General features: G+C 44.2%; 1 protein-coding gene across 7 annotated transcripts in view; it reads left to right on the forward strand.

The window, feature by feature from the left end:
- The window catches only part of Rpp30 (ribonuclease P protein subunit Rpp30), a 49491-nt gene that overhangs the window by 24804 nt on the left and 11022 nt on the right, over nt 1-13665 (forward strand). For 4 of the 7 annotated variants that reach the window (XM_075889734.1, XM_075889750.1, XM_037412519.2 and 1 more), the window contains 2 exons: nt 2464-2493; nt 9330-9367. In XM_075889734.1, coding sequence (XP_075745849.1) covers nt 2464-2493; nt 9330-9367 — 68 coding nt within the window. The remainder of the gene's footprint in view (nt 1-2463; nt 2494-9329; nt 9368-13665) is intronic. The other 3 variants (XM_075889740.1, XM_075889760.1, XM_075889765.1) reach the window with 1 other exon arrangement.

Below are 13665 nucleotides of genomic sequence, written 5' to 3' on the forward strand. Positions count from 1 at the left end.
ACAATAAAACAAAGGTCACTTTTTCTAATTCGTGCATTGCAAGATAAAAAGCGAGGGAAGCAGAGTGTAACACCTCAACGCCACGATCCACCTAGTTGTGCCACGTGCGACAGGCGGCTGCGCAGAGCCTTAGGCCTGATGAGTCGCTCGACAACAACCGGCATCCACCCAGCACCCAGCCTAGGCGCAGAAGAGGCAGCCGCAAGAAGACATCCACCCTGTAAAGTGGCCCTATCGCTCGCCGTACACAGCAGCTTACCGAGAGATCGGCGTCCACCGCCCCGGATAGTGTCACGACGCCCCGTCGTAGAGCCGCAATAGCAGACAGCAACGATGCCCGACTCGCTGAGCCCAAGAGATTAAAAAAGCTATTTACAGAAAATCAGACCACCCACAAAGGTCCCGTACTCACTCCCTTCGGGCTTGGCCGACAATCTACGTACTCTAAGCCTTGCTCACCCCAGGATGCAGACCACATGGCTCTCATCCCAACTGAACAGCGTTCTTGAAAACAAAAACCACTTGCGAGCAGAGAAAAAATCAAAACTCAACCTGCCGACAAGTTCAAACATTTCACAAATACCGGTCTCCTCGCTCTCAACAAAGCACACAGCCAACGCTAGCAATGAGAAGTCCCCCCAGGCCTACTCTACCTCGGCTCTAACAAAAGATTGTACCGAACTGCGAAAACTGTCGTCCGGTGCTCTAAGAGCCCCACGTTAGGCGCCAGTGTGGGGTCTCAAATCGGCAAGTGCCACCACGCTCTTGGAGTGAAGGGAGACAGCATACACGGTCGGAACAAACCAAACAACAACATACATTTATTTAACTAATTTTAAAACGTCGATATTGTCCGCTGAATTAGTATAACATAAAACATGATCAACATGGTAGGACATCCTTACACAGTATTACCATACACTCGAAAACATGACAAACACAATAACACACCAAAGGTGGCGTCACCAACACTTGACTTACCATGAAGGCCCCCGACGTGCAACCCGTGGCTCCGGGGACCCACGCAAGGGACAACCGTTCGCGGCAACCACCACGCGCTGAAGAGACCAGCTTATCTTTCGCTCGCCGCTACCAAGGCTTGTCGCCGCTGGCGCTATACTATGATGATGATATATAATAGCGGTATGGTATAGTGGGGATCACTGCTCGCGAACACAACGCCACCTACCCCTCAATAGCCGTGACCCCGAAATACAGCTTGTGCGCAAGACACGTGCGCCGCGAGGCACAAACAACTTTACTGGGGGTGTTAGCACCTTCACAGTTTCTGTGCCCACAATTTCTGCTACAACCGTGAAAACAATTATGACATCGTCAACAACAATGTCAGTCCTTCCTAAACACGAACTTTGATTGAATTCTAAAATCCCTTCAGCTTCCCTTTAATGCAAGACAATAGGAGCTGGCACAATGTGTGAGGAGCTTCACATAAAGGCCAGCCGCCACACTGTATATAAAGCAAGAGCCAGAGTACAAGCCTGGTTAAGTAGGGCATGATCATAAGGAATCTGGTGTGGCTTTTTGGGAAGATGGCTGATTGTGAGCTACTGTACAAGTGCTATCGTAAATGAAGGATGCGGTTCATGATGAATCATAGTGTCACAATGTTGAAGGGCTGAAGTGGGCCACCACCGAGCAGTAAAGTAGCCGTTTGTTTCGTCACATGATGAAGGCAATGGGAAGTGTGTGTAAATATACATCTTTAGTAACTTGAAATTACGTACTTTACATCACTGTTATATGCTTTCAGTAAACTGTCAATTTTAATCCAATGCTCCTTTTGTGAGTTGTAACATTATCTAATTGTTTGAGGTACGTGCAACCGGTAGGTAGCTGGGTTGCCAGCGTCAGCAACAAGAAAAAAAAACAGCAATAGTGCCAAGGTGCTGCAATCTGTTTTTGTACCTTGTGCTCACTGTACTCAAGAGTGCAAATTCTTGGGCAAGTTGGTGGTCCATTATACTGACAACACAAGAAGGGACTAGGAAGAAACACAAACAAGCGCTCGTCCATGTTTCTTCGTAGTCCCTTGTCCCGTCTTGACTGTCGTCTCTATATCAGTGCACACATATGTTTGGTAGTTCTACGGTTGTGGTTTAGGGTATACAGCTGTCTCTTTACACCACTCTACTCCCAATAGCTATGATTATTTTCTTGCCTGCTGCGGTGGTCTAGTGGCTACGGTACTCGGCTGGTGACCCTTAGGTCGCGGGATCAAATCCCGGCTGCGACAACTGCATTTCTGATGGAGGCGGAAATGTTGTAGGCCCGTGTGCTCAGATTTGAGTGCACGTTAAAGAACCCCAGGTGGTCAAAATTTCCGGAGCCCTCCACTACGGCGTCTCTCATAATCATATGGTGGTTTTGAGACGTTAAACCCCACATATTAATCACTGATTATTTTCTTGATATGTAAACTCATAGCAACTCTTACTTCCACAGGGTGTCATCATAACAAGTGGAGCATGGATGGTAAGCATTCAGGGCTGCATCATGTGGACTGTGTGAACCCATTAGGTTTAGTGCAAGTGCCGACTTACCTTGTGTTGAGCTCAACATCAATGGTGAGATTAAAGGATTGTAAGTGCATGGACGACATCATTATTGTTATCAGCTACAGAACTTTCACGAGACTACCATGTATGTGCAAGTGACAGTTTTGTTTCTGAAGATAAATATAAAGTGTGGATGGAACGAATTGCAAACAGTGCAGCATCCTCATTCTCTGCTGTTTTGCACTCTTTTTCTTTGCTTAAGTGTTTGTTGCTGGATCGTGGTAATGAAAGGTGACTCACCTCATCTTGATACAGTCAGGAACCGCACTAGCACCTTTTTGTTGCTACTTTGGTTAGAGCGTGATGATAATGACATGCAGCACTGGTTGCATTTCTTTCCATCTGCCTGTACATTGCAACAAGTGCAATCAAATGAATGAATCTAAGCATTATTTAAACAATCAATGATTGGCCTGCTGTAGAAGCAGAATGCATTTCTTGGGGCCTGAGATAGTGCGTTTTGTATCAGATTTTCTCAAAGCTGATGTTCATGTACATAATGTCATTTTCTAAATAAAGTAAATATTTTAAAAGTTACAAAATATGCTACATGTGTTTTCATTTTGCATATCTCATTTTGAATTAAAAGTAATTAGAGAGTTTCTGTACACTGCAATTTTGCATGTTTTCTAAGCATGTGTGTCTGGCCACACTAGTATTATTAGTTATGAGTTGGCTAACTAGCTTTACCGTGAGACCTGTATCTAGTAGCCAGTAATCACATGGCTCTATTCATTTGTGATGCATTATTCTCACCATTATGGTTTATCCAAAGCCACCTTCAACACCCTGATGAGCAGGGTTGGTGACAGTATCTAATGCAGATCAGCAGGCTACGATTTGCTTAGTGGAGGAGCCCCTTTATGCTCTTTATTTGACTTTTATAAAGTTTTGCACTTTGTCTTTTCATTGCCTCATAAATTTGTGAATGGTAAAGCTTGCCAATTGTACGGTTTTGTACTTATAACTTTTTATTCACTACACATGCACTAGGACAAAAACACACTCTTACATTGTAAGAGTGCTTATTATATACCTGTGCTCTTGCCCTGCTTCACAAAGCACAAATTGGTACAGCTGCTGACACAGCCAATTATATATGTACTACCATATATTCTTTGTTTGCTCATTGTTTATGTTTTTGTTCCTGTCTGCTCCTGTGCAATATCATTGCTATCACACTTTGGCATATTTACGACAAAATATCGAAATACACTCAAACCTGATTATAACGAAGTTGCATCTTACATGAAAATAAGTTTGTTATATGCAAAAACTTGTTATAAAAGTACATTCCTGACACCCTATCTATTGCAAGATGATCCTTCATTTATTTTATTCTAACTGATTATTCAGTATATCCGAGTTCGTTATATCGAGATTCAAGCATCAATATGTGGCTGTAAATATTAGTATTATAAGATCCTGATTTAGTACATGTGTGCTATAACCGACTTAGTAGCCTTGGCAACATAGTTGGTGCAAATGTTGGCAATATGTATGTATGATACACAGAAATCTGTTTTTACAGAAATGTATGATGCGGCAGAAGCTTGCTCGTACGTGTTTAAAAAATGTTCAATTAATGTACTGTACAGGGAAACGTACCGTCTATTAATCACTAAATCATTGGCGCAGGAAAATTGTGCAGAACGAGAATGGGTAAGCGAGGTTCTATTGTATTCCTGCCAATCAGCCTGCTAAGGGGGGACGCGGCACTTCGGGACCGAAAATCAGCCAAAAAATCGAGTTTTCGCGGACCTTCTTTTCGCGTTCCCGACATCATTGCGCACCTATTTACAAAATTTCATAGCCGAATACCATCAACTTTTATCGTTATTCAACTTTAAAAAACCGAAAACGGGCGTCCTGCCCTTTAAATTGAGGGCGAATAGCGCAGGTTTCGGCTCTACGATACGCGGGAACTACGCGCTCGATCGGCGCCATTTTGGTCTTGTTTGAAAGAACGCGTTTTCAGCTGTTTTTTTTTTATTCAGTAAGCAACATTGAGCGTTTCCCCGGCTCGAAAAACGGGGCCTCAAAGATGAAGAGCCGCGCTCACTGCCATTGGCTAAACGGCGCACGTGACTGAAATGGCGCTTTCCGGTTGGCTGGAAGCTCGCGGCTTGCGCCTGCATACGCGACCCGACGCCATTTTGAAAGGGTTACCGCTGTGACGCCTCGAAATCGGCAGAGCACTCTGAAGCTTCTGATCGTATCGCCATGCCTGGAAACGCAAAAAAGTATCGGACCGTGCACGCATTTGGTCGCAGGAAACGCAAAGGTCGTGGGAGAAAGTCTACGAAGTCATCAGAGCCCTTGGTTGACTCCGACGAACGATGTGTCGACGCTCCGCGGCCGTTCAGCGATGGTGCGACCGAGCGCGTTGCCTCCGACGACGATGACGGTGAAGCGAACTCCGGACGACTACGAATCGACGCCAAGGTGGTGACAAACGCCGAAGTTGAAGAAAATCATGCCCGGGAGAAAGCGACGCTCGACCGGCTTTCATCGGCGCCAGCAACTGCACGGAAAATTGACTTTTTCACCGCGAGTTGTAGCGAGGCAACCGCACAGGACTCGGACCACGCTGCTCCTTATCTGCTTATGCATCTAGATATCCTAAACGCGATAATGGGTGCCTTGTGTTGCAAAGCCTGCCACGGACCGGCTACGATCGTCAGAGGGGATCGGGACTACGGACTTGCCGTGAAAGTGCTAGTGCAGTGTGAAAGGTGCGGCGAGATCGCGAATGAATGGACTTCGCCCCGCGCGAACGGCACGAAAACGTGCAATCCGTTTGAAGTAAATCTTCTCGCTTCGAGGGCGATGGTGGCTACCGGCAACGGCCAAACGAAAATGAACGATATTTTCGCAACAATGGGCATCTCACACCGCGGTATGCACCACAAGACGTTTCAGCGGCATTTGAAGAACACGCTGGCACCCGCTGCAACGCGAGCGGCTGAGTCCGCTATGAGCGAATGTGCGGAAAAGGTTAGAACAATTTATGATTACTTGTGCTTCGGCCACCGGGGCAATATTGCCGTTAGCTACGACGGCACGTGGAAGACGCGAGGCCATTCTTCCCACATCGGCGTGGGCACAGTTATCGAATTATTTAGTGGCTACGTGTTGGACTACGTCGTTCTTTCCAACTTTTGCCTAGGCTGCGAGGTGGGCCCAAAGCCTAGTAGTGAGGGCTATCAAGAATGGAAGGCTAACCACAAATGCCAAAAAAATACGAACAGCAAAGCGGGGCAAATGGAAGTGGAGGCGGCTCTAATTCTATTTCAGAGGTCGCTTGAACGCCATGGCCTGCGCTACACAACTATGCTGTCTGATGGAGACTCTAGGACATTTTGCGCCATACAAGACGCCAAGGTCTATGGTTACATTGACGTGCAGAAGGAAGACTGTATTAATCATGTACAGAAACGGATGGGCACCGCATTGAGAAACCTGGTGCAGAAACAAAAGTGCGATGGGAAAAGAGGCCTTGGTGGGAAAGGCAGGCTCACAGGTGAGCTGATCACCAGGCTGAGCACATATTATGGCCGGGCTCTGAAATCGCATGAAGGTGACGTGGGCGAGATGCAAAAGGCTGTGATGGCCACATACCGCCACGTCACCTCCACTGATGAATGCTCGGACCACAGTCTGTGCCCAGCTGGTGAAACTTCATGGTGTCGGCACAATGCCGCAAAAGCAAAGGGTGAGCCCGACCCCAGGCATGCCTACAATCTACCGAAAGACGTGGCAGAGGCATTACTACCGGTTTATACCCGGCTTTCGGAAAGAGCCCTGCTTCAGAGGTGCGAACGCGGCAAAACGCAGAACTCCAACGAGAGCCTACATTCGGTAATCTGGAGTTTGGCCCCCAAGGAGCACCATGCGTCCCTGTTCGCTGTTGAAGCAGCTGTTGCAGAAGCAGTGCTGCGCTTCAACACGGGCAATTCGAATTCTGCAACGGCAATCTTAGGTGAAATGGACATGAATGCGACAAGTACTGGTGCCAGGAGAGCGAGAGAAAAAGACCACCGTCGCAGCATTGTCTCCAACAAGAAAAGAACAGCCTCATTGGAACTCCGGAAGCTAGTGAAGAGGAGGCATGAGCACAGAATGCATTCAGACTATGCTTCTGGTGCGTTTTGAGGTTGTCTTGTTGCATCTTCTGCAATAAAAATGTGTGCCCACGTTTTTTCTCGATTTCTCAAAACGACAATTTTCATGTGCTTCCCATTATGCCGGAGCAATATCTCTTGTTCTATCTGGGTTATCATTACGATTTCTTTTTTGTTTCGAAGATAAATGCAGGGGATGTGTCGTAAAGTAAGTTTTATTGTAATAATTTTTGGAGAAAATTCTCTAAATGGATCTTTTGTTTCAAGTGTAGATGGGGAAATTTTTCATGTCATATTCAACATCCCACAACTTTGCTTCGAAATAGCCCAGAACAATGATTTATACTTTATTGCACACTGTGAACATACCGAATTGGTTCTATAGGTTGCACATCAATATCCAAGTTACAGTTAATTAGCTAATTAGGCCTTAATTGAAAAAGTCGCAGTTCATTATATCTTTAAAACTAATTGTCACAGCAAAAAAAGAATTAGATTTTTGAAATCAGCAGTAAAATCTACATAGGCTCTCCAAATTTGACTGAGGTACTTGCAAAAATAAAAGAGTTTTTGGAAGGTGTAGCATCCCCCCTTAATTAAACAGGTTTAGTCTATATGCCAGGTCAAGTGCAGACCTTACATTGAATAGAAACCATGGTATTCGGTTGGCCGCAAAAGCTTGTGGAATCTGCAGTGCATGGCGGAGTGATAAAAAACTGCAATGCTGCGTAACATGCAATGGTGTAGCGCAGTGCTTCTCGGCCATGAATGTGTCAGGGACCCCTTGGGGACAGGTGGAAGTGATGGAGGACCCCTTGCAGCGGAGCGTACGGCGGAGGTGGGGGGGGGGGGGGGGGGGTGCATAGGTAAATTAACACAACTGGAGCGTGAAACAGGTGCTTTTTATTAAGCTTGTGCGAATGGTGAATTTTAGGTTCGAAACGAATTTGAAGCGAATACTGATTTTGGTCTAATAATTTTGAATCAAATTTTAATAGTATATGTGACATACAATAAAATGGGCATATTTATCATGACCTAACTAACCAGCACAATATATTTTTATATTGAAATAAGGCCTTATGCAAATGCCATTTTTATTTTCGTTCACAGGAATTCGAAACAACTTTGAGTAGTAGCGGGATATCAGTTTCGGTAGGATGCGAGTGATAACCTGCAAAATAGGTAACATTTCAAATTTTATTATACTTAGAGCATATAAGTTGTCATAACAAGCTTTTAAGCTTAATAAATGGATGAATTGATTTGAGTTTAACATGTTCATTGAAAGGGGCCCTGAAACACTTTTTCAAGTAGCCATGGAGCCAGTAAAGAAGGTCGTTGCCTCGCAAATTTATCGGCGCAAAATTTTTAGAAACAGTCCAGTATGAGCGGCGGAGTTCTGAAAATTAGTCGCACCCTGCAGTTTAATTCTCTCTTTTCGTCCCATCGAAATAACTGGAAGCTAAGCAGGGAGGAATGGCACGGCGAAAGAAAATACGTCACATGCACCTCGTGACCTTGAGCACCTCTCTTTTTCTTTTTTCTTAAAATACGCGGCTTTTCAGTGTGATCGCGTCGGCATGCCTTCAAACGTCGCGGCCTCCCGCTGCGGCCCCAGTGACGACCGAGCACGCCATGTTAAATCAGCCAATGGGTGATGCAATAGCTGTGACAAGTGATTTTCGAGCTCATGGTGTTATTTGCCGAGAGAAGAGAGCAATTTTCAGCTGGCTTTGAGAATTTACTGTGAATCGCAGGTCGCGTGCTGCGCCATATATTTGGCTCGCATATTCTCGGAAACCTGGACTACCGATCGGGAGTGTTTTCTGACTATGCCAAAAAATTGTTGCAGGGCCCCTTTAAATTTGCAAGGGGGCTTCAAGGCATAGCGGATTTTTTTTTGATGGGTTCTTTCACGGCTTAGTACTCCAACACTGCAGCAAAAACACTTTTACAAGACGTTACATGCGGATTAATATACACCTATTCGTTCATTGCGAATACTTCAAAATTTTCAATAATTGAAATTTGAATTGAAGTGATATTCTACTATTTGTTTGAATATTATTATTTGAATATGCACACAAGGCTACCTTTTATTGCTACCAAAAAAACATCAAATAAACTTGCCACATCACTTCATTTTGGACAGTTCATCAATACGTGGCATAGTCACGCTTAAAGAAAAATGCGGGTGAGGGTTTCGCGTATCATAGAAATGGCTTCGTGGACTGCGGACCCCCATTTGAGAACCACTGACGTAGCGGGTGGTGAGGCTGTCAGTCTTAGTGATTGGTGACAACACGTTTCGACAATGCCCCTTGATCGGATCTAATCGCGGAGGCCACAGCCAATATCCTCAACACGCGCCATGCCACAGTAGGTGCCGCCGTGACAGTTTTTCTCCACTCCGCCATACGCTGCAGATCCTACAAACTTTTGCGGCCGACAATACGTAATAGGTAATCAAATAATTATGTTGTTGGTTTCACCAACATTGCAGTTTGTATGCATCTGTAGCAGCTGCGTGTATTTTTTGTACTTCATCTAGTAAGTTGTTTTGATCTCTGTTCTCACCTCGCTTGTTCCCATTCTTTTATTGTGTTGTCATATTTTTTTTCTTCAGCCTCAAGAATTGAGAGGACCAAAGGATGCAGCCAACCTGTATCCTTCTATCGCTTATTGGATGACGAACAAGCCTGTTGCTTGTCTCTTTTTACTGTCATGGTTCAGCTGTTTGCTAGACTTCATTCTGTTGTACTTTTGTTTATACATGGATACTGTTTGCACTCTCATGTTCAAAGAAACCGCACTGTCATAATGAGCACAGACAAAACAAGGCAGCTCGAGACATTTCCCACCAGAGTTAATAACTGGGCAACCTGGAACAGATTTGCTGCGATAGTCACTCACTCCTTCTGCTCTCTCTTTCTCTCTTGAAACTCGGGTACCTATTGCCATTTTTACTGTGGGACTTTGATAGTCACTCACTCCTTCTGCTCTCTCTTTCTCTCTTGAAACTCGGGTACCTATTGCCATTTTTACTGTGGGACTTTGTTCTAGCAATCTCAAGAGAAAACTTTTTAAGCTTTCGGCATCCTAATAGTTCCACTTTGGGATTGTTGTAATTGAACACCTGTTGTCCCCCTCCATAGCAGGGCAACAGCACCTACATTTAAGTGCCTTTAATCACCGCAGTCACGAAGGCCTGTTTTTATTTTTAAATAAATGCCTGTCTACTCCTTACTCTTGGGCTGTCAACAAACTTACTTCTAGCCTTTGCTAAACCGAGCTGCCACAAGATGCATTATGATTTCACGTAAAAACAACTGGTACAAAACAAAACATTTTGTGTCTACTTTTTCATTATCTCTATTGGTTTCACACTGAATTGTTTGCAGCACTTTCAGCCAGTAGCATCAGCGTGTAATGAATATCAACCCGTTCTTGGTATTGATTGTTGTACATAATGAAGATACGGTAAAGTCTATTGAAATGGAATGTAGAGGGACCAGGTACTGTGTATGTGTGAAATTTAATGGGACTTCTATTTGCTTGGAGAGAGATGTATAGGAGTGCAGCAGCGAAATACAGAACTAAGCAAATTCAACAGGCACATCTTAACACACATAGTGCACTCATATGCCATGTCTGTGCTTGTGATACACGTGTGGTCCCAATTAATCTGGAATTGTGTATGTGCTGCTAACTTTCTAATTAACACTTGTGCAATAATTTTTAGGTACCACAGTTGTTTCCTTTATAGCATTATGGTCTAAAATGTAGTTTCGAAGCGCAACTCTTTGGCGTCCACTCCTGCTTGCAGCAGTGTCGCCTTGTCTAGCTGATGTCGGCATAACTGTTAGAGCTAATGAAGATGAAAGAGAGCAAATGCAGAATCTGCCCGTGAGCTGCTCGCGCCTCTAACCTCATTTTATTCTTTCATCTGCCCGCTGACTCAACAGTCGGAGCTCATACGCACACATAGCCGGCACATGCACTTCGGCTGCCTTCTTATAATTGGGCTATCGGCATTTCATTTGAGTTACAACACCTTCAATGCACAAAGTTGTGTGCATAACACTCGAGTGCTTTTGGTGTTTCGCTTGGTTCACAATGTTTACAATGCACAGAGTGGTGTATGCAAGACTCTAATGCTGGAAGTTTCTGTGGCATTGTTACAACTACAGAAAGCCAAACTTTGAACACAGTCGGCATTGCCCCAACACGTAGCTGCACTCAGAATTAGCATTAGGCAGTATTGTAATACTAGACAGTTATTGCGATAGCAATTTTATGGACACACGCGACTGAATTTTGCCACCGGTGTCATTCACCGTATATGTATATGTATGTATATATATATATATTCTGCCCACGGCAAGTTATCTTTTCACCCACTTTTCTTTCTTCTTATTTACATTATAATTGGCCTAATAATTTCCCCTATACCTTCCTTGGCATTATTGTCTGTTAGGTCTCATTAATATTGTGTAAAAACACGAAAAACGAGCCCTTAAGTATACACTTGTTTCCCTTATATATATATATATATATATATATATATATATATATATATATATATATATATATATATATATATATATATATATATATATATAGGATATGGCAGAATGGGAGCGTTGTCAACAAGGATAAATATATTTATTTCCCAACAGTTTCGGGGGGGGTCCTCCCTTCATCAGGGGATGAGTTATACTGACATGAATTTCCAAACTTCGTTGCTGCCGCGTCCCTCTCGCCTTGAAACATGTTTGCGAGAGTGAGAGGGAACTAAAAGAAGAAAAAAAAAGGGGGGAGAAAAAGAAAAAGAAAGAAAAGAAAGAAAGTAAAAAAGAGAAAGAACCACCGTCAACACTGAGAACGAAACCAACTGTCCGTGTACGTCCACATATGTTTCTTATCACGTGCTGTTCAGTTCTCGACGTGTGTCGGGCCACCCAAGATTGTCGCCGCGGTGCCGGGAGGGTCCGTGACGGCGTGCGTAAAGAAAGGGTTTCCCCGTAATGGGTCGGTCGGCGTGCGGCGTGTGTAAAGGAAGGGTTTCCCGTTAATGGGTCGGTCGGCTCTTTTTACCTTTAATCTTCATCCGTTTCCCTTCAATGGTCATCAAGTGGTAGGCGAACGAAAACACTTTGTATGTGCATGTGGAAAAAAAGAAAAAAAGGAAGAAAAGAAAAAAGGAAGAAAAAAAAACGAAAAACAAAAATAAGAAAGGACAGTGTACACGTACGAGTCAGTCAGAAAAAAGCATGGTCTCCAGCTATCAATCTTTGTCACCAATTTCCTCCTGGCTTACTTCTCGGAGGCAGATGAATTTTCCGGGGTCCTCGTTGATGCCGGCTACTAATGTTCGAAATTTGAAAATAAAATATGCCTCACGCTGTTCGCGCTCGCGTCTGTTTGAGAAACCGGACTGCAAAAGAGTTACGCTGATATTTTCAAAACTGTGGTTTGGCAGGCGCAGATGTCTAGATAAAGGTAGCTTCGGCAGTGAAGTGGCGTGGTACCGGTGATTATTGAACCGCAGCCAAAATGCCGTGTCTGTTTGGCCGATATATTCTTGTCCGCAGATGTTGCAATGTAGCATGTATATTACGTTACTGGAGTCACAATTAAGGCTTTCAGTTATGCAGACTGAAATCCGAGAAGTTCGCTTTGGATTCACGTGTTGTGACCATCTGTGGGCATACCTTGCATCGAGCTTTTCCGCAGGGATAGCACCCTGATTGAAATTTGGGGGTGGTTGTTTTTGCTCTGACAAGAATGTCCTAAAGATTTTTATCCTGGCGGTACACCACGTGAGGTGGCTTCGCGAATATAGAAGTTTGTCGTTTGCTTTGCCTGATTATGTTGAAATGGCGGGACGGTATGTTGTTGATTCGTGGCGCTGATGATGAGTAAGTTAGTACAAGGTTCGTTTGGGAAGTCGTTTTAGATACTCTGTTTGGTCCCTTAATAATATCATTCCTGTTCACGTTGCGAGCACGTAGTATGGCATCGTCAATAATGTCTTCCGGATAATTTTGTTTCAATAAGGAATGCTTTAGGTGTTCCGCGTGTCTGTCAAATTCCCGCATATCGGTGCATATTCTTCGGTACCGGTAGGCCTGAGAATATGGAATACCCGTTTTGCAATGCTTTGGGTGGCTGCTGTTGAAATGTAGGTACATTTGTTGGTCTGTAGGCTTTTTGTAAAGGTTTGTTGACAAGCGGTCATTTTCGACCGTGACAGTGACATCCAAAAAGTTAATGCTAGTTTTGGAAATTTTGTGCGTGAATTTTATTGACGGGTGGCACTTGTTAAAATCCTTTATGAAGCGGAAAAGACTTCCCTCATCATGGTTCCGTATCATAAAAATATCGTCTAAGTATCTTCTGTAGTAGAAAGGTTTCAAGGTGCGTCCCTCAATGAATGGGATTTCAAGTGAAGCCATAAAGGTGCTCGCGAAGTTTGGGGCCATTTTCGTGCCCATTATATATATATATATATATATATATATATATATATATATATATATATATATATATATTGTGGGCATTTATTATACCAATCCTCTTCATCTGTACATTATCATCATTATCACGTGTTGTTCATGCATCCTCATCGTTGTCACGTAGCATCATCATCTTGGTTCGTTCATCTCAGCTGTCGGCTGCCGGTTCCTCGGGCCTAATAAAGGTCTTCCAAACCAAGACTTCATACGTGGTGGAGCGTGCAGTTAGTTCCCCCGTCATCCTCTCGACCACTCTACCCCCTGGAGCTACGTTCAGGTCGCCGCTTGGGCCAGGTGTCCGGAAATATGTCGCACCAAGAAGAGGTCGGTGCTGCAGCCGTTCCCACTCCGCCACCGCGTGCCGGGCCTTTTCACGTCATTAACAGCCTCCAGCGTGAGCTCCATCCCTTCGCTGGTATGCGCGGGGAAGATGTGGAGGAATGG

Source organism: Rhipicephalus microplus, chromosome 1, assembly GCF_043290135.1.
Source record: "Rhipicephalus microplus isolate Deutch F79 chromosome 1, USDA_Rmic, whole genome shotgun sequence".
NCBI classification, from domain to species: Eukaryota; Metazoa; Arthropoda; class Arachnida; order Ixodida; family Ixodidae; genus Rhipicephalus; species Rhipicephalus microplus.